The sequence below is a fragment of the Protopterus annectens genome, chromosome 3.part1, assembly GCF_019279795.1.
Source record: "Protopterus annectens isolate FY-2018-M chromosome 3.part1, PAN1.0, whole genome shotgun sequence".
Classification (NCBI taxonomy): domain Eukaryota; kingdom Metazoa; phylum Chordata; order Ceratodontiformes; family Protopteridae; genus Protopterus; species Protopterus annectens.
In genome coordinates this window covers 327,523,967-327,545,648 of record NC_056732.1, presented here as the reverse complement: position 1 = coordinate 327,545,648, position 21,682 = coordinate 327,523,967, and the positions used below count along the sequence as shown (strand labels likewise).

General features: G+C 36.7%; 1 protein-coding gene across 1 annotated transcript in view; it reads left to right on the top strand.

The window, feature by feature from the left end:
- The window catches only part of ANKRD28 (ankyrin repeat domain 28), a gene marked incomplete in the record, with an annotated part of 2,819,689 nt that overhangs the window by 1,487,046 nt on the left and 1,310,961 nt on the right, over nt 1–21,682 (top strand). Inside the window, 1 exon segment of the mRNA XM_044066773.1 lies at nt 15,335–15,449. Within this exon segment, the coding sequence (XP_043922708.1) occupies nt 15,335–15,449 (115 nt within the window).

Sequence of the window (21,682 nt, the reverse complement as noted above, 5' to 3'; positions counted from 1 at the left end):
AACCAGTTCTGCCTTCCCAGGTGGGGAAGGGTTTTGTTCAAGGATGTTCTTGGTGCCAAAGAAAAATAATGCTTAGAGACCAGTTCTGGATCTTTCTTTCCTAAACCTGTTTGTGATAGTGCCTAAATTCAAAAATATATCACTTCACAACCTGTTACCTCTTCTTCTTTCAAGTTTGCTTATCATCACCTTCCTATTCATCTATACTTCAGACATTTCTTACGGTTTTCTGTGTCTGGATCACTTTATTAGTTCTCTGCCATACCCTTTGGACTATCTCCTGCAATAAGAGTGTTCACAAAGTGTCTAGCTGCAGTTGTAGCTCATTGCAGGCTTCAGGCTATCCACATTTTTCCATATTTAGATGACTTGCTTATCTTTGCAGAGTGTTTCAAAGCATCAGGAATATCTCTGTTGGGTGAGAGATCTCTTACACAAGCCGGGAGTCCAATAGAATATTCAGAAGTATTTCTTGATTTCTCACACCATTGTGTTCCTGGGATGTTATCTAGAGAGCTCAATTCAGAGCTTTTCTTCCACAGGAAAAAATAGATCTAGGTCTAAATTTATTTCTAAGGTTTTACACTCAAATTTTGGTCACTGTGAAGGGAGTACCTCAGGATTTTGGGTCGCATGGCTTCTATTATTCTCATGAATACCCCTGGCAGGACTCCACATGAGAAAGACGCAATGATATCTAAAGACTCTCTGGTCCTAGCTGTAACACCCTTTGTCTTTTCAAATCTCACTGCTGGGATCATTTGGTGGAGACAACAGATATCCTTAAGTCTAGGTCTCTCCTTCTCCCTTCTTGTTCCAAAGCACTCAGTCACCACAGTTGCCTTGGACTTTGCTTGGGGAGCAGGTTCAGGAGGGATAAAAGTGCAGGGTGTTTGGGACACCAAGGAAAAGTACAAGCAAATAAATGTCAAAGAGTTGCTTGCCCTGGTCAAATCAGTCAACATTCTGAATCCATTTCCCTGAGACCTCTTCAAGTTGTTACAGACAATAGTACAGTCATGTGGCACATCACTGGGGGGGGCATACCCCCATTGCAGACTAGCCATGTTAACTTGAGATATAGCTTCACATCACAGTTTCACCCTACAGACTTCTTGCATTCTGTCAGAGCAAAATTTTGTGGCAGATAAGCAGGAGCAGGGCAGATTCTCTCAAATGGAAACTAGATCAAGGGGCTTCCAAGATTTGATACATCTGTGTGGAGTTCCTCAAGTAGACCTCTTTGGCTCCTCTCAGAACAATCAACTGGTGGCAAGATTCTGTTCCAGAACTCCGTGCAAAAAAGCTTGTAATGTTCCTGTATGCTTTTCCACCCTTTCCACTAATATCGGGAACTTTTGGAAATTCAGAAGGAATCCCCCAGAATCATTTTAGTGACACTCTTCTGGCACAAGCAACTATTGTTCCCCTTTCTTTTGGAAATGGCTAGGGGCAATTACCGCAAGCTTCCTCATAGACTGAATTTACTCACACAAGAACAGGGGTGCTTGATGCATCCCAACGTCATTCAACATCAGTTGACTGCCTGGATGATAGGGTCTTGTTTCCTTTTAGGCACCTGTTTAATGACTTGTAACAAGTACTAACTGAGGCAGGAAAGCCTGCTACTAGAAAATCATATATTAAGAAATAAAAAAGATTTTCTAGTTGGTTCCAACAACATATCCATCACCCTAACAGAAGTGCTGCATGTCCACACATCAAATGTGACAAGAGTTACTCGCTCCAAGGATCTCAACCTAGCCTGTGACATAAGCAGAACATGGTGGAGAGAGAGAGAGAGATATGTCTTCCAGAGATTGCTGCTCCCACTTCATGTGAAGCTATGCTCCTCAATGAACCGGTTTAAGCACAACCTTGACAATTGGATGGGAGACTGTAAATTCACCCTGGGAGTGGTACCTGTGTCCCTTATGGACAGGGGCATTCAGTGTTAATCACTGATTATCTCTGCTAACATTGACCGCATAACCATGGTCAACTAGGGTGTAAGGGTATTACAAGGCTAATTTTGTTAAGGCCCTAGGGTCATTAGCCTAGTAACCACCTATGAACTATTCAGAACTAGCTGTTCTGTGGTTGTACAGTAAGTATTTGTGTGAGTTACTATCCTGTGGACTTTTTTATTTCTCTGTCAAGGTTCATTTATCGGCCATTTCATCATGTCTGTCCATGGACCCTCCACTTTCAATACAGTCTCTTGTCAAAATGTTTTTGAAAAAGGTTTTATATAGGATGTGTGCAAGTAAACAGATGGCCCCTCCTTGGGATCTGAATTCTGTGTTAGAGAAGCTAACACTTGTTCCATTTGAACCAGCTAACCTGTCTAATTTGAGGTTTTTAACATGGAAAACAGCTTTACTGATTGTTCTGATCTCTGCAAGAAGAGTGTCTGAGTTGCAAGCTCTTATTGTGAGTCAACCTTCTCATTTTCTATAGGGACATGGTTCCTTTAGGCATAAGAGTTCCCAAAGTGGTATCTGAGTTTACTTTAAGCCAAACTTTTCACCTCACCATTTTCTTTCCTGAAACTAAAAATGAGGGAGAAAGGATACTCTGTACCTTGGATGTGGACAAGACTACTCAAGTATTGTCTTGACAGAGCTAAATCTTTTAGATCTTTATATCAATTGTACATTTCTTGTGAAAATTAGAAGGGACAACCTGTGTCAAAACAGAGTATTTCCAAACAGTTGTGTAAGGCTATTACTGTTTGTTATACTCACCACAACAGAGCTGTTCCAAGCAGGTCAAGACCTACTGAACCAGGGCCTTGGCTTCATCTCTGGGTTTTTGGAAAGGTTTAGGTTCTAGAAGTATTCTAGAAGCAGCAACTTGGTCTTCTCTACATACTTTTACAAAACACTATATGCTTGATTCCATCTCTAGGGGTAGATCAGTATTTGCAAACAGTATTCTCCAGGGACTCCCAGACTCTTCTCTTCCTCCCAAATGTAGTAAGCCAGGGTAATCCACCCATATAGTCAAAGCTACTGCAGCCATGATCAATGTGATGAACTTAGTACAGTTGTTTAAGTAAACTTCTCTTAGCATTAGATGTTCGAATGATCACTTCTGCAGTAGCCACTCCCTCCACCCCTCCCCCTTGTTTTTGTTATGTTTATGCCAGAGTACGTTTTTTAATTTTTTGTTCTTCCTCAATCCTCACATTGTCTTTTTAGGCTCAGCCTCCCTCTTTATGTTGGCAAGAGAACTCTAAAGGGCTTGGCGTTTGAACTTGTCTTTTAGTCAACTGTGCTTGAGCTGTCTGACAGCTTGGGAGCACAGAAGGTGCCTCAAAGCTTTGGAAGCTATCTGTTGTAACCTTGGCAGGATATAACCCATATAGCTAAGGTTACGGCAACAATGATTATTCGAACATCTACTGTTGATAATAAGTTTACTGACACAGCTGTACTTTTTTTTGTTATTACTACTTGTATAAAAAATTAATGATGTGAATTGCATGTTAAATTGTTAAGCAGTTTTGTATAGTGCACAGTTGAGGACATTTTAAATTTGTGGTGGTGGAGTCTTATCACTGATGTTTGTGTATATGTTCAAGATATTAAAGCAGTAAGTTATTTTTCTTAGTTTTAAGGTATCCAGGCCTTGCACTGTAATAAGGTAAGAAAAGTTAGAAGCAAGTTAAAGTGAATATAATGTGAGCTTGAGCTTCTGGGATGGGGATGTAAAATTCTATTGTTCACACTAAACGTTGAATTAAGATAACTTCCACTGTTTTTACAGAGATGGATATGTAGGTTAATGTCCTTGGCATTGGCTTTAAACAATGTTTTTAAGCAAATGTGTTTGAAAATAAGATGACAGAATGAAAGACTTGAAAATTAGTAGTACCTTTTAATATTTAAAATCATTAGATAGTTTTCCATTAGCAAAGGCTTTTGGTGGGAGACAAGAAGTCTACAGGTGCAAGCAATTAATTCTGAGAGGTCTGAAACCTGTGTTGTGACCGAAAGTTACAAAGAATATTTCATGCATCTGGAAATTCATTAGCTATTTTTTCCATTACAAAATATTTTTACTTGGGAGACTAGAAGTCTTCAGGTGCAAGCAATTAATCATGAGATGTCTAAACACAGTCTGCCGAGTGAAATGAAGGTACAGTGTATATAATATTTAATGGTAGATTGGCAAGCTGTTCAATGTAAAATTAAGTTTTAAACTGTGAGAAGTGAATACATTTTCCTGGTAGTTGTCTTCATATCAGCTTTAATACTTTAAATTGTGTACTGTTACACTGAAAGCATTAGTTAATTTATTTAAAGGGAGCCAGTGCACTTTTTCTTGGACTTAAAAGTTAATGTTTACCGAAAGCATGCAAGTTGTTTTTTTCCACATCTGGGAGGGAAATGGTGATAGGAAAAGAACATCAATTAGTATAAGTGGGAGCATAGGGTCTGACATAAGCTTTAGTATGTAGCCTTAATTTTAAATTAGGTAATACTTAATGGGGGTAGCTGTTCCTGTCTGGAAGGATAAACTTCTTTGTTTGTTTGTTTTAATGTACACAATTTTGTGTTTTTCCCCCTAAGTTAAAACAGGAAGGAGGGGTTCTGAATATGTTTTCAGTTTTTTGTTTGTGTTTTCATTAAAACAAAAACTTTAAAATATGACAGTTCGAATGGAGATGAGAAGAAGCACCTACATAAGAGATCAGCTAAATGTTGGAAATATACACTCAAAAGAAATGTCATGTATAGTAGGTAGATGTATTTGTTTTCTGTCATAATGGTTACTCTGTTATTATCATGGAATGTAAATAGCCTTACTGGTATGGATAAAAAACAGGGAGTTTTAAATTATATTAAGAAGTGTATGTTGACAGTAACAGTGTTGCAGGACATGCATTTGGATAGAAATCAGCTTGTGAATTTGACAAAGAAAGGATTTTCAGGGCAGACATTCAGCAGAATGTCAGGAATAAATGAAAAAGGGAATTAATGATGCTGATTGCTGCAGGGGTTGTAATAGTGACAGAAGATGGAAAAATGGCAAATGCATTGGCTGCCAGAAAAGCTGTTCTAATTGAAATCAAAGTCTACCTGTTACTGAATTGCTGAATATTGTAGAGGGAGTAACTGGATGGGGGATCTTTAGAAAATGGAAAGATCAGATTACATATGTGTAAATGGAGTTTGTGGGAACAATACATGCAGAATAATGTTCAGAAAGATGAGGGAGGTTTGAGGGAAGGTAGGAATTGAGCAATTTATGTAATGTTGCTATGGATGATTGTTAAAAACTGTATTTAATGTATAAAGCATGAATGTAATGCAGAATGTTTGTTTACTCTTCTGTTAATGCATATGTACCTTTGTCTTTGTTTAAATTGTGAGAATTTAATAAAGGTGCTTAAAAAGGCATCCTGGGCCTGGGGTGGTGAACCTATTGGTTTCTGTTTATTTTCCCTCCCAGATTTACAGAAGGATCCGTTTCACTGGTCTGAAAGCCTTGATTTCCTCAGCCAGGGAATCTTATTGCATATGTGCTGATGTCCAGGGGGTCTAGGTCTCCAATCAGTCATTAGTGGAAGGATGCTAAGCTCTGGAAGTTCTGTGGCAAAGTTTCCCTGTAGTCAGTACTACTGCAACAAAGGTCAACTCAAACACATCGTGGGGTTGACTAGCACCTCATGCATTTGGTGAGGTGACTAGGGAGGTGTGGTTGAGTGGTCACTACCAAGGCTCACCCTTCCTCTGGGGAAGCAGTGATCTTTCTCATTACAGATCAGGTAGTAGAGGTACACAGCAAGCAGAGTAGGTCAGGAATGAGTTCCTAGCTATGCCAGGCCAAGCAGAGTAGGTCAGGAATGAGTTCCTTGCTATGCCAGGCCATGTCTGAGTGGCATCCTTTGAGGATCTTGTGTGGGAATATGCCTGCTCATAGAGGAAGGTATAGTAGGGCTCCAACACCTTTGTGCATGCATTTCAGTTGCAGGGGGAGAAGTTAATGCCAGAAAATGGAAAATTTCTCATGGCCACTTAAAAGATATCTGTGCCATTAATGGCTTTTGTCCAGTCCAACAATGGAAGACAAATGGACACATTCATTGTGGAGCTGAATGTCTGCAAGCACTGGGCTAAAATAAAAGATAGGCTGCTGCTTTCATTAAGTTTATGTGCGAATGTTCACATTTGCAGAAGAAAGTATAGAAAAGTCCTGAGATCTGCAGCAAATCTCTCACGGCTACTTGGATGAAGTCTGTGCCATAAGTGGCTCTCACCCAGTTATACATAACATATGGGGCACAATCATGGCTGGGATTGAAGGTCAAAAAACTTTGAAAAAAGAAGAAGCAAAAAGAAAGTGTAAAAAAATGAGATGTTGCCCCACCTACCCGCCTTCTCCCCTAAACAGTATTGAATGAGGGAGAGTGGCAGATCTCACATTCTCGAACTGTGAAAATCTCGGAATGTTTTTGACAGAGTAAGTGGATGAATAGTATTTTGGAGTCGGGTTACAACACAAGAGTTCTGTGTCAGGTATATACAGAGGGTTACTTCTGTTTTACATGTCAGTTATGAAGAAATATGGGGACAGCACTTTGGAAACTTATGTTAGTTCTCTCTTGCTTAGTCAGGGGAACACTGGGTGAAAAAGTTCAGGAAGCCACTTTTGCAGACAATTCTGCTCCTTTAGTTCGTTGATACCTGGGTGGCCACACTGGACTTCAGGGATAGTTATTGATGGGCTTCCATCATCTTAATTTTCATTTTTCTTATGAGGGGCAATATTTTCAGTTTGCTCTCTGCTATTTGGCCTTTCAGTAACTCCTGGAGTGTTTTCCAGGTTGCTTGACAGTCACTATGACCCTGGTGTTGAAAGGGATTAACATGCACAGATGACTACATACATACATTAATTTATTAATTTACTTTTTTTCCTTTTTCGTACCCGCGGTGGTGGTGCTGCGGTAGCGTTGGCGCCTCACAGTAAGACGCTGTCCGGTTTGATTCTCAGCTGGAGCGTCTTCTGCGTGGAGACATGCGTGAATGGGTGTACCTTTGTTGAAGGCTGTGCGTCAGAGCTGGTAACTCGGCACGTAAAAATCAACTACCAATCATTAGCGGACCAGAGTTCCGCTGTGGCGACCCCTGACCGGGAAAAGCCGAAAGACACAACAACTTTTTTTCCTTTTTAATGAAGGTAGTCTAATTCAAGCTTAGTTCAGCCAGCAATTTGTGGATGGTCTAAATATCATGTTTCTTTTTTGTAGACTTCCTAGAGGTAACACTCTTCAAAGCACAGAGGACGACTTTTTTGGGTGTGTGTCTGATAACTGCCAAGAGACTGTGCTGATTCATGATGTGAACAGTGACTCAGTCCACCTTATCAGTCAAATTATTTTTCATAGTATTAAGACATGTTAGCCAGCATCACGATAATACATGCTTTTCAGCATACTATCAGAAATTTGTCAGACCACATGGTGGATTATTTGAAATGGGAGCACCTATTGATCCAGCATTGTTAAATGTGCTGGAGTGGATGGTGATAAGGATGTCTTTTAACCTAGAGGAGATTTTTGTGACTAATCTGTGGACAACATTGACAATATATGTAGCAGGCATGAGGAACATATGTAGTCTTTGACAGAACATGGGACTTGATCAATAACTGTAGGGAATTTGTTAGTGAGTCCTAAAACATGGAGACTGAGTGGCTGAAAAAATGGACTTGTATATACTAAGTCCGAGATTGGCATATACAAGTTAGTGGGGTGCAGGGGGGCTTGCCCCACTGCAAAATGAAGTTTTAAGGAGAAGAGTGATTTTTGCGATTTGCTCTTCTCCAGATTTTCAGTATTTTTTTTCCAGATTTTCGCCACTCAGCATTACAAGTGCCAACATTTCAACAAGGAACAGCTTGATCCATGGCTTTGATGAAGATGAGAGAACACCAGCCTGAAAGAAGTGAGTTGGTCATTCTCATGACTATGAAAATGTTGATAAACTTTTCGGGGTCACAGCTGGTTTCTACCAGCAACATTACAGTGATGTATAGAAAGGGTGGCAAAAAGTCTTTCACCGTTTGTAGCCCATGCAACCATGAAAAGTGACTCTTTTTAAATATCCTGAACATTCAATTTAGCCAGTCTGATATGTGGAGCCAGGAGCCATCACTTGTATCTGGGCTGGCAGAAATAGAGCGCCAGCCTTGAGACACTCTGAAATGTAGGGAACCTGTTGGAGAGTATTCTTCCTTTCCATAATGCGTCTGTTCTTAGCTAGCTTAGATCTTGTTTGCTGCCTCTCCGAACAGCAGAGTGATCTGTAGCAGCTAAGTGTTCCACCTCATTTAATTTCGATAATTATTTCTCTTTGTGCACTAAATTGCTAAACTGAGGCTAGTTAGTTCATGAAAGTACCTTTATTCCTTAACTGTTTTTTGTGATCCATCTTGAACTTTTTTGTCAGATTTAAGAGTAAGCCCTTTGTGTTTATTGCCATTTTCCTTCCCCTTAGGATTATAGTGTTCTTTTGTAAATTATACACTTAAAGTTGGTGCTCACCACACAAGAAGTTTCATGCAAGTGTCAGAATAAGATGCGAGAAGGAAGAAAATGCATAGTAAAAGACTCAAATGCTAAAGAACCAGTTAAATCCGCACATCAAACCAAGAGATATTAGACAAAGTGTAATGAAAAATCGAACACAAGAAAAACACTGACTGAAAAAAATCAAAAACACAAACTAAATTCAGATAGCTTTTTCATGTTAAGTGCTTTCATTCTTTTTTAATAGAACTTTTTCAGAACTTTATACAAACAGAACCGTAAAGTTAATGCAACTTTCGGAAGTCACATGACAAATTACAAAAGCAGTGATTTAACACTGTCAAATATATTTAAAGAAACACAGTAATAAATATACAACATGAACTAATTCTAAAGTATATACAACTATAAAAATAACTTCTATTGTGAATGTCATTATACATTAAAAACCTAACGTATAATGAAAAAATTCATTTGTTAAACACATTTCTGTAAACTTGAATAGCAATTTGAATTTATTTTGTATTTTGAGGTTTTACAGTCAGCAATTTTTTTTTTGTCTGAAATGTAGCTTGGTTTAAGGTAGTTTTAGATAATTTGTCAAACTGAAAATGTCTAAACTAAAATATATTGTTTGCTTAGATTAAATATGTTATTGGTATTGTATAGATTTCATACAAAGAGATGTGAATTTGTTGGATGGTTAATGTAGAAAATGCAATTAGTACATGTTCTGATGTTGTGGATAAGAGGTGAAAGAATAATAGTAACTGTTGCTAGCATGATTATTAGCTTGAATAAAAAGCTGCAAGAATGATATGAAATATAAAGGGTTAATTTAGAAATAGTATAAAATGCTGAAAAATAAATAGTAAGTGTGCTGGCATAGCTTAATTAGATTTTGGCATCCATGTAAAGGAGTTATATTATTGAGAAACAAAGTCTGTAAAAATAACTGTGCAGATGGCAGCTGAAAAGACATCAACAAAGTAAAGAGATGTAACATCAAGCAAGATAACAGATAGTGCTGGAACATCACGTTTCAGATAACTGAGTTTCCTTGGACCACCGAACTTGAATCAAGGGCAAATCATGGTACTAAGAAAGAACTGGTATACATCAGACTTTGAGAAAAATATCAGACCTTCTGGTATAAATATGAGAGTGTATAAACAAGCTTTGTGAATTTTCCATAGAGAACTGACAGCATCTGTGTTGCATGCTTGTAGGTCTGAAAGGAAAATGTGATAGTAAAAAAAACGTATTAACTGAAGCAGTTGTCTCTGTATTAATTGTACTTAGTACAATACAGTAGTAAGACTAGTTGGTCACAATATGCAGTAGTAAGACTAGTTGGTCACAATATGCATGCATGTAAATGCAAGTAACGGCAAGAAACCAACAGAAGACGTCATATAATTCTTCAATGGCGAGCCACAGTTGACAGACCGAATGGTTTCTTATTGTGACAGCTACAGCTTCTTTTTCATTTTATTCAGTTAGTACGTCCTGTTGTAGTGCAAACGTTTGCCTCCTTGTTACGCACAGTATCCGGTAGCAGAACAATGCATCTATGCAAGTTCCACAGGTCCTATACATTCACACAGCTGAATCTGCCAGCTGTGTTTGACCACCTTTTGAGAGAATCAACAAGGGACTTTCTACGTTTTCTCGACGGAAGATTTGGCCACCTTCCACACAGAAACTGGTAATTCTCTTTTTGTTTCTCATTCTACAGCATGGATGCCATAAATAAAAGAACTGTAAAATGTAACACTACCTTTCAGGTGGACAGTACTAATAGTCCAGCACATGTATGGTCAGGATTTAAAGATTGGTATAAACAGAACTGTAGCACATGCAGTACTTTTAGTTAATGTTAATGTCAACAATTTATTTAAATGCATTACTTTTGACTGGTATCTTCAACAGCAACATCATTTGTATGACAGTAAATGTTTGTTGTGCAAGTTGTATGAAACTGCTTTCTGTGTACAGTGTCATAAAAGTAATGGTAAACAACCACATGCATTATGTCTTGTCACCACATGTAAAATGTTAATTTCAGAGTTACAATATCAGTCAAGTCAGTTATTTACAAAATCTTCTGTACATCTTGCTAGGCAAAAGTGACATAAAACCACAGCACATTACAAAACAGATAAGAACAGAGACGAGGTTCATGGTGAACTGACAAAAAGATTTAATAAACTTCTAAGACACAGAGTGAGTTTGAAAAGTTCAGACAACATATGCAAACACTATTTCAGAAGGGCAAAAGAGCTTTAAAGTCAGCGGAACAGAATACTAACAAATATAATCTGGTTAGTAAAGAGTTAAAGCAACAGCAGTTACTACGCTGATAAAAAATAATTTACGACATACGATTCTACATTTAAAAAATGGTTAAGCGTACAGAGCACAAACTTTCATTCAGTTAAAGCAAGGCACTTAAATAGTGATTTTAAAACCATTTCATATAACAAAACCGTTTTAGGGCATAGAAATCAAATGAGAGTAGTTAAACGCAAAAAAGACATGACATCACAAGACTGACATGTATGTGTTTTCTTTTCACCTAAAGTGCAGCAAAAGGCACACAACATCAGCAAATGTAAATCATGTAAATATATCTGTTTTAAGCATGTGTTAGTTAAGCCAATATCTCTTTTGGTTCTTACAATATTTTGTCATTGTATAATAGCATAAAAAAATAGCACAAATTCCAGCAAAAACAGTATTTAAAACAATATTATGCATAGTTAAGCAAGTTAATGTTTATTACAACTGCTTTCTAATATCAAGTTGCAGTACATTAACGAATGACTGAAGGTATGAGTAAGTGCTGAAGGAGCTATGGGTTAAGCGTCTGAAATGCGCAGAAAGAAAAAAGTAAGTAATGTGTGCTCAAATCTTTCCAGGCTGGAATGGGTAGTTACAAGGAATGTTGTGTAAGATAAAATGTTACTGGTACTAAAATTTATAAGGTCAAGGAAACGAGACTGGTCGCCAGGCCAAATGGCTTACGTTTTTCTAAAGCATTATTGTTAAGTATTCATGTACAGCATTACGCAAGAAGAACAAAAGTTTGCAAGTAAATACTGTACCAAATGCAGTCAGTACATGGACTATGGTATGCAGTTAAAATAAGTTATGCATGTCCCTTTACAAAAAGGGAGGGTACAAATAGCTACTAGTAACAGTAAATGTCTTTTCAAAATGAGTAAAAGCGATTGCTACTACAACTTTGACAGTATAGGCAACAGAAAAAGCTTTATAAAAATGTTTTCTGTTTTTGAAAATGGCCAAAAAATGAGCAAATGTGTAAGACCAAAGTGTCACAGTCTAGGTAACAGTCAAAAGACAAGCACATACATTCAGTTCTCACAGCATAAAACAAATAAACAATACTGCAATAAAATGACGTATACTACGGGGGGGGGGTATATACTTTCAGTTCTACACTAACTGTGTAAACAGTACTGCAAAAGGGACTCAAATAAAAGTGCAAAGTGGTAATACCAAAAATACATTTTAATGTTTCAAGTAATGTAATTAGCAGGCTTCAGTTTAATGCTAAGTTTGTAAACTGGACTGAGTGTACATTACAGCCATGTATATACAAATGCAAAAACAATCTGTACAAGCAAGTGTATTCTGTACAGTACATAGTAAATGGTTTATCTATGTAAAAAGAGTAACAAGTCAAAGCTTGACATTTTTTTTCAAAAAACAAGACTGCAATGCCTTTGCAATAAAATCCTCAAGCATTGTCAATAAATTACTGTATACGACATCACTGTATAGAGTCATGTTCAAATTCATCCATTTCTAATAGGTAATGGTTTTCATTATTGTGTTGACATTATAAAACTGTGATAACTTGCATATCAAAAGAAAACTAAATGTTTTGTTTCCCAATGTGTCTCTAGTTAATAGCTATATAACTTGACATACTGATGTAGACAGCTTTGGATTTAAAATAAAACAGAGGGAATGTATACAGTGATAGATATGTTTAAAATGTATAAATGCATGTGCACATCTATTTGCTAGTTGGTTGCATATACACATCTGTTGCTATAATATATGTAAAAATAGTATAGTTAGTTAAATACATGTATTTCTGTTTGTACATATATTCTGGTACAGCTTGAGACAAGCTGAATGTTCAGTGTCTGGAACATGCTTCAAAGACTACAAAAATGCAGCTGCGAGACAAGGCACGCAGCATTCAACACAGACATCTGCATTTTATTTGCATCATTCTGAGCATCACAACAGAAGGAATTACAACCTTTCATGAATAAAACTTAGGAAAATGCTAGACAAAATATACAACAAGACAATTTAATTTGTGAAAAGCATACAGCATGTACCTTTGGGAGGATAATATTTAACACAAATGTAACAGCATGGTTAGCTAAACAAGGTCAGGCATACATAAAAGTAGAGAAAAAAATCAAAGACTGACATAAGGGAAAACATCATACAAAAATGTCAGTGTGTAGACAATAACACAAAAATAAGAATAACCTCAGTTGGAAAAAAGGGTATAATTTCTACCAATACTCTGTTTATTTGTGTAAACAACACAGTAATACAAGAAAAGGACCATGGGTTAAAATACTTACCATTTTAGGTAACAGGCCAATACTTCATGCAGATCAAATGGTAAAAATACCATGCACTTTTGTACTATGGTAAGATAACAATACCAAAAAGCAATATTGCACTTCAGTATTACATTTCCAAGTTTTAAAGATACCAAATGCAGATTTAAAAGAGCTTGGTATAACAACTAGTAAAACAAGATATCTCACAGATTGTACATTTACAAGCACAAGAAATCCTACTATTTAGTAAATCATTGCAAGTATCTTTGATGGACAGATTACAATTTAGTACTAATGTACAATATTCCCCTTAAATTTCAACGTATTTGTTAAAGTGGCACCACAGTTTGTATGTGTAGTTTCAAATAACCCAGTGTTAATAGTAAAAGACGAAAACAGAAGCTGACACTGCCCATAACTGGTGGGACATATTCACAAGACGATCATCACCTGGGACCAAATTGCTAAATTGGTTAATACATCCTGTGTTAGTAGTTTTAGGGGTCATAATAATAATGACAGCTTACAATTGTTTTATATGCTGCAGGTTACAAAGAGTTGCAATAACTCAACAATTCATGGTAAATACTGTAAATAGCAATGCTGACAAAATAAATGCAGTCATATCTTTAACTGAAGTTTAGTCTGTTCCTCCAAAAAAATAAAATAAGGGTGACTTGAAAGTATAATAGTTACTGTTGCTAGCATGATTATTAGCTTGACTAAAAAGCTGCAAGAATGATATGAAATATAAAGGGTTAATTTATAAATAGTATAAAATGCTGAAAAATAAAAAGTAGTAAGTGTGCTGGCAAGCATATATAGCTTAATTAGATTTTGGCATCCATGTAAAGGAGTATGTTATTGAGAAACAAAGTCTGTAAAAATAACTGCGCAGTAGGCAGCTAGGATATCAATGAAGTAAGGAGTTGTAACATCAAGCAAGATAACAGATAGTGCTGGAACACCACGTTTCAGATAACTGAGTTTCCTTGGACCACCGAACTTGAATCAAGGACAAATCATAATGCAAAGTAAAAACTGGTATACATCAGACTTTGAGAAAAATATCAGACCTTCTGGTTTAAATATAAGAGTGTATAAACAAGCTGTGGGAATTATGCCATAGAGAGCTGACAGCATCTGTGTTGCATGCTTGTAGATCTGAAAGGAGAATGTGACAGTAAAGCGTATTAACTGAAACGGTTGTCTTTGTGTATTTATTGTACTCTGTACAATACAGTAATAAGACTAGTTGATTACAATAAATAGTTAAATGAACTGTGGTATGCATGCATGTAAATACAGGTAACAACAAGAAACCAGCAGAAAGCAGTATATAATTTTTCAAGATGTAGGAAGATGATCTCATAACAGAAGTAAACTTTGCGTATAACAAAATGTGCTTATAAAGGTTTATGTTGACTTGTTGAAGTTTTATTTTGCCACCTTGCAGAAATGCATATTTATTAATGCTAAACATTCACACAGCTATTCAGTGAATTCACGTGGATATGTTTCATGATTATATTTATACAAGCTATTGGGTTTTGTGCCAAAGTGTATGAACTTGTGTTTGGTGCATGCATTTAGAACCAACGTAGTAGCTCAGTTATAGATTATTTCTTTTGTTACATTGATTTTCATAGTGCATAACTGAGCATATACTTTTTAACTTTTAAAAAATAATTCAGTAATTTTTATTTTTGAAGATTGTATGTATTATGATCTTAATAAAAATAAGGAACCCTCTAGTCTTGTGCAGGCAAAATATCTTCAGCCTGAACAGATGCCACTTTGGCTTAATATCTTAGGTTCAGAATCATGGATCGGTTATTATTGTTGGTGATCTGAATATATTTTTTTCATTTACTGGATTGGTGTAGGTAGTTTGTATATTTTTTCAGGTACAGGGTTTTTGGACCAAAGGTAAGAAGAATTAGGGGCTGTTCACTTTTGTCAGTTTCTTGATCTACTCACATATGGACACCACTTCTGAGATTTACCATTTGGCAAATTTGGAATAGTCAAGCAAATTATATAGCTCTTGACTGAAACAACTTTTACTGTGTGATTGCTGTTTGTTTTCATTTATTTACAGAACCAACCTGGCATTTCTGTCTTCTACACAGTGAATGCAGTGTATTGCTTATTGCTTGCTTATTTTTAATTTCAGGTGCTGAGATAGATTGCGAAGATATGAACTTAAATACTCCATTACATGTAGCAGCTCGTTATGGTCATGAGTTGCTCATCAACACACTAATCTCCAGTGGAGCTGATACTGCAAAGTAAGCAATAATGCTGATGTAAACAGTATGTAATGTCAAAAATGTCATAAGTTTTATCACCTGCAAAGTGGTGGCAAAGTAATGAGGGTCACTATTTTTTGCAGTGGTTTGCTACATGGTTTAACAGGACAACTCCTCCAAGATAGATATAATTACAGTACATGTCCTTCCCTTTAATCCAACTTAATGTATCACATATAAAAAGGAACGTGTTAGGTATGTTGTTGTTTCATGGTTGTTCCCAGTTGTGCAGTTTATATACAAGATGTTTTGACTTTGGTGTAATCTTTTGTTCTTTAATTCTGATATTTGTCACACACATCTGTTACATATAGGTTGTCATTGTTTGGTTGCTGCAAATTATTAAGTTGGTCCTGGTGGTAGCTGTATCTTAGACACTCCCTTAGGAAAACAGTTAGAGTAGTTCAGCTACATGGCCAGAAAGAATGATTTTTTCCTAAATTGTTATTTACTGAGTATTGGAAAACAAAATCAGGTTAAATTACCGTTGTACAATTTTTAGATGCACTTCATTATCATTTCAAACTGGTGTTCTTACCATGTGTGATATTAGTTTCATAAAAAAGATCAGTAATCCTACATTCATTTTATTTGTCTCCTGGAATGGATGTAAATAAAGTTAAACAACATCTAAGTGAAAACACTTTCTGAAATACACCATTCCCCTATTACATTTCCCACATTTCACTAATGAGACATAATAAGATACATTAGCAAATGGAGCTTCTGTCTTTGGAGTCAGTACTATTGATGTGGTTTGCATCAACTTCTAGATTATTGTAATTGGTAGAATTAGAAACCATCTCCCAGACTGAGTGCTGACAGTACTCCCCTCTCAGAATTATCTGGCTATAATGGTATGTGCTTTCGCTCTTCTTGTGATTTTGACTTTATACATTTGCCTTTAAACTCCAGCTGTTTATCTCCTTCCTGTAATCTTAAAGCCTTTTTGACAGAAGAAAATCGCATAAATTATTTGGGGTTTAATGTTGTCTGATGCACTGTCTCCATGAGGTTATATTTGTGGGTATTTTAGGGAAAGATACGTGTTTTTATTTATTTATTTTTTATGTAAGGAATTTGGTAGGTTCCAAGATGATGGCAGACTTTAATAGCACACAATTAGAGCCTTCCATGTGTAAAAACTGAAAAAAAAAAACCTGTTAAAGTCAATAAATGCTATACATTTGGAGGAAAGTAAGTTACCTGCTAGCAGAAGCACTGCCTTGATGTCAGCAAAAAAACAAAAAAATGAAAGTAAGAAAAAGTCATCTAGGAGGGAGAAGAAAAGTTGTGGGTAGGAAAAATGTCTTGACTGATCAGCAGGAAGTAAACTCACTTTGCAGTATCAGTGCAGGAGATGGCTTCTAAAACTAGACAAAAATAGGCCATACACACACACAAATGTTTCTTATGTAATATTACTGAGCCCTACTTATTTTAAAGAATGAAAAAACAAAAAAAACATATATTAAGTAACCATGATGATGAACTGCTCTTTTTGAAAAAGTCTGAAATAGAAATGAAGGAGAAAATGTCTGAGTTTGCGACATCAAATGAATTTAAAATTAATACAGTAAATTTAGTAGGTACAATGTAATTCATAGAACACACAAAAATTTGAGGTTCCCTGCATTACCACATAAATCTGATGGTGGGGGGACTGTAATACCTCAACAAAGATGCAAGTAATGGGACTGATGTTCCCCATGAAGATTTATAAATTGAGAGGACACATCATATTTGTTCTCCAGATGTGTCGCCAAGAAAGCAGCCATGATCCATATTGGTTAAAATACAGTGATGCAAGAAGGAGATGCTTCTGACAAAATTGTGGCAAAAAAGAAAGGTATTGATGCCATGGTATTTGTAGAACATACTTATTTGCTCTGTACTATACAAAAGAGGAGTAAGTTTATTCCAGTCATAAAGTGTTGTGAGGCTGGGGACAGTTTCAAACTGTTATTCTCAGGGATTTTCAGAATGTTTTTCCTAAGTGGGGTGAAAATATGTATGGAAGCATACCAGGCTTTGGAGAAAATAAAAAAAAAAAAATTCAACAGAACTCCATCCATCAAAGAGAAGGGGAAACAACTACTCATCCTTCTTGCAAGTAATGGAGTGAAGGATCCAAGAGAGACTGTGACATTGAAGCTGTTGCCCATGTTTCAAACAAAAATACTTTAGTGGCTGTGCAAAGCCTAGCATCTGACGAAAAGGCTTATGGTGAGCTTGCACCTGAGTCAGTTTAATGAATTGCAAGAAGGTAAAGGATTGGAAGACCAAACAGCTAGTCGGGAGACGCTGGTATGGTGAGATGATGAGGACTGTGGAGAATACAGATAGTGAGATAGGTGGAAGTGTACTATGGAACATCAACCCTGCTCAATGCTGTTAACTTCAAGTTATAGTATATGAATCCCAGTTTGTTCTGGTTGCCTATGACGAAACTGAGTGGAGGAAAGAAATAAGTGTAGGTAAAATAATTTTTTAACTTCTAAGTGCATCTGCTGCTAAATACTTGAATATTGTTGTAAAACCTAGTAGTAGAAAGTATGTTTCTAAATGTAAGGGGTAAAGATGTAAACTTAGTAATGCATAGTGTGTAGGTTAAAATAATTGTTCATAAGTGTTAACTGACTTCAATACTAACCAAGGAGGAAGTTTTTGAAGTAAAAAAAAAATGCTGAGCTTTGTACCTGCAGGAGGGTCGGGCTGGATTATGAGAGTGAAGTAGAGCTGTTTTTATAAATTTTAAAGTCAACTAATGAAGCAAAAATAACCTCCCTAGCTAAGTATAATCACAAAGCATTCTTTAACTACATCCAAAATCTAAAAGGGAATACCCATCTATGAGATGAACTGGTTGTGGATGGCACCACCCATACTCAGCCAGATGTAATAGCTAACTTGCTAGCTGACAGTTTTGGAGAAAACATCACCCTTTGGTCCCCTCCAGTCATCCCCCAAAGTATACCTACCACCATTCCTCAGCCTATTATCTCAAGAGGGCAGGTCATCTTGGTGCTCTCCAAGGCCAAAAATGCAGCATCAAAGGGACCAGACAGCATCACAGATTGCCTTTTAAACTTCGGACCCAACCCAGTTTGGATTCGTTAAAGGTTTATCTTACCTGTTAAACATGGTTAACTTCTTTGAGAAAGTTACCAAGGCTCTGGATAAGGGAAAGACCACCTATCTTGAGCTAGCCAAGGCATTTAAAACAATCCCCCACTCAGGTATTATCAAGAAACTCTCCAAATTGGGGATTAATCCCTGCATTACCAGATGGGTAGCCATCTGGCTAACTGACAGGACACATACTGCCAAAATATATGACTTCCTCTAGCAAATCACCAGCCACCAGTGGCATACCACAGGGTTCTGTGCTGGCCCTTACTGTTCAGAATTTATTTCTCAGAAGTCCAGGCAAACTTGGATGGCCTGTGTCTGACCATGTTTGCAAATTGGGAGCAATCATGGAGTCCCCCAGTGATGTTAATATACTGCAGACAGGGTTAGCACAGACAAATGTTTGGTGCCAAAGCCACAGATTAAAGCTAAATGCAAGAAATGCATTATTATTCCCTTTGGGAAAGATGACATCCCTGCTAATTACATTATAGACAGCACCCCCCCCCCCAAGTATAGACCAAGTGGTACATGATCTGGGTACTCAGGTTGATAGCAGTTTGAACTTTGACTACATTATCCACAGTAAGGAAATTCTTCTATGTGGCACATCTTATAAATAAAGGCATCACATCTAGATCTAAGGATGTTATAATTCCGTTATAGTTGGTCCTCATCAGACCAGTAATTGAGTACAATGCTCCTTTTTGCATGTTCCTCACTGGACACCTGCAGAAATTGGAGAGACCACAAAGGTTTCTCACCAGGAAGTTACAGGATACACAAAACAAGTCTAACACGGAAAGACTGAAAGCCCTGTCACTGTATTCTGTCTTCTACAGGTTGCTAAGAGGTGACCTGTGCTTTTGACGTACATGGCAATCTCTGACTCGGCCCTGATGGAAATGCTTCACATTCGTAAATCAAACTGCAGGATGGTCACTTGCTCCAGGGATCTTAACCTAGCCTCTGACATGAACAGGTTGTGCTTTGGAGATAGATACATCTTCCAGAGACTGACACTTCTTTGGAGTAAGCTTCCAATTCATGTGAAACAGAACCCCTCCCTGACCCTCTTCAAACGCAACCTAGATGAATGTATTGATGACTGCAGATTCACTCTTGGGGTGGGGCCCCTGTTTCTCCTGGACAGAGGAAGTCTGTATTAACTACCATAAACCCTTACCTCTACAAACTTCACTCACCTAACCACCAACAATTGGGGCAATTTGGAATAAATATGACTAAGCTTGTTAAGGGGTCTAGGGCCATTAGCCTAGAAACCTCCTATGAACCACAACAAATTTTCTTGAAATGCAGAAGGTTAGGCTAGACAAGGGTAGTGTTTTTCTTCATTATACAGGTTTAAAAAAAAGTGAACAATGAAGCAGCAGCTGGGATGTCCCTTAAACAGATATCTTGGCTGGGAGGAAACGTAAGGTGCTCATGGCAATTGGCAAGAGCTGAACTGATGTACTCAATATACAGAAAATAGCAATTAAAAGATGTACAGGCAGTACTCTGTGACCTTTTTAGTGACTCTGTTAGAGATCAACTCTTAGAAGTACATTAAAAGCTAATTTTGAGAGAATGGAATATTTAAAAAGAGAAGAAGAAAGAGTGCAAAAAAATTCTGGCCGCCAACATTTTTTACTTTAGACTCTACTAAAAATAGCCTTAAAAATATTTTTTTCAAGGCTAGTCATTGAATTTTCTCAAAAAGCTATGTTATAAGTAACTGTATAAATATAGTCATTTTCTAAAGTTGAGAGGAGAAAACTGCACTTGAACTTGTAATGTATTTAGATGCAAACATTGGCAGTACGAGTTTCAGTATAGGTATCCCCAGTTCTAAGATGGATAATGCCAGTACAAGTACCCACTGATTTGAAGCTTGATGCTTCTATGGGGAAGGGTAACATTCTATTCTTGCAAATGTTTTTGTGTGTGTGTGCGTATGTTGATTGTGATACAATATGTGTGTGTTTGTGTGTGTGTATATATATATATATATATATATATATATATATATATATATATGTATGTATGTATATGTATGTATATGTGTGTGTGTATATATATATATATATTTATTTATTTTTTTTTTTTTTCTATGTCTTAAAGAGATGGGAAAGGGTATAGTCATTTGAACTATTTGGAAAGTTGGGAAAGGGTATAGTTATTTGAACTATTTAGAAAGAAGGACATGAGGTCAAACAGGTTTGTGAATGCACAATTATGTAAATATGAGTGTTGCTGGGTATGCATAAGTTGTTAGTAGAAAAAAATATATACATCTGAAATAGAATGCCTTGTAAGATATGTGATTATAACTTTAAAATGACAGAATGGCTATACTGTCAATTTTAACATAAAATGTAAGTGGCCTTACAGGCACAGGAAAAAAGCAGAGAACATTGACCTGCATTAAAAAAATGTAGGCAGATATTATTGAGCTATATTAAGAAATGTAGTGTGCAAATTGTTATGTTGCAGGAAAAGTTTCTGAATATAAATGACCATATGAGTTTAGTAAGTAGATAATTTTGGTGTAGATATTTGGCAAAATATCAGGGACAAAGGAAAAGTGGTGTTTCTATATTGATAGAGCAATGGAATTGTGGTAAAAGAATAAAATTTGTGGCAATGAAGGGATATTGGCAGGGAAGGAGGTTTTCCTTAGCATGCATCTTAATTCCCCCTAAAACTGCATTTATGTTGCTTAGTTGAATTTTTGAGAAATAGTTTTTAGCAGGGTGTTTTATTTCTAGGTGGTGGTTGGAATTTAGTGTGTAGCTGTGAAGATGTCTCAGATGACCCTAGAAATGAAACTGTAGCTAGAGAAGGTAGACTTTTAAAAAGTATTTGAAGATACTTGGTATGTAGGATGTATGGAGGATGTTATTTCAGTAACAGAAGTTCAGGAAGAGTTATCTGTTATGTCCCCAAATCACAGGAGCGTGTGTAGTTGTTTGGAAGTTTTGAAACTGATCAAATAATGATATTTGACCATGCACATATAGAACCAAGATAAAGATACAAGAAAGTAAAGTAAAATAAAGGCACTGGTGTTTCCTTAC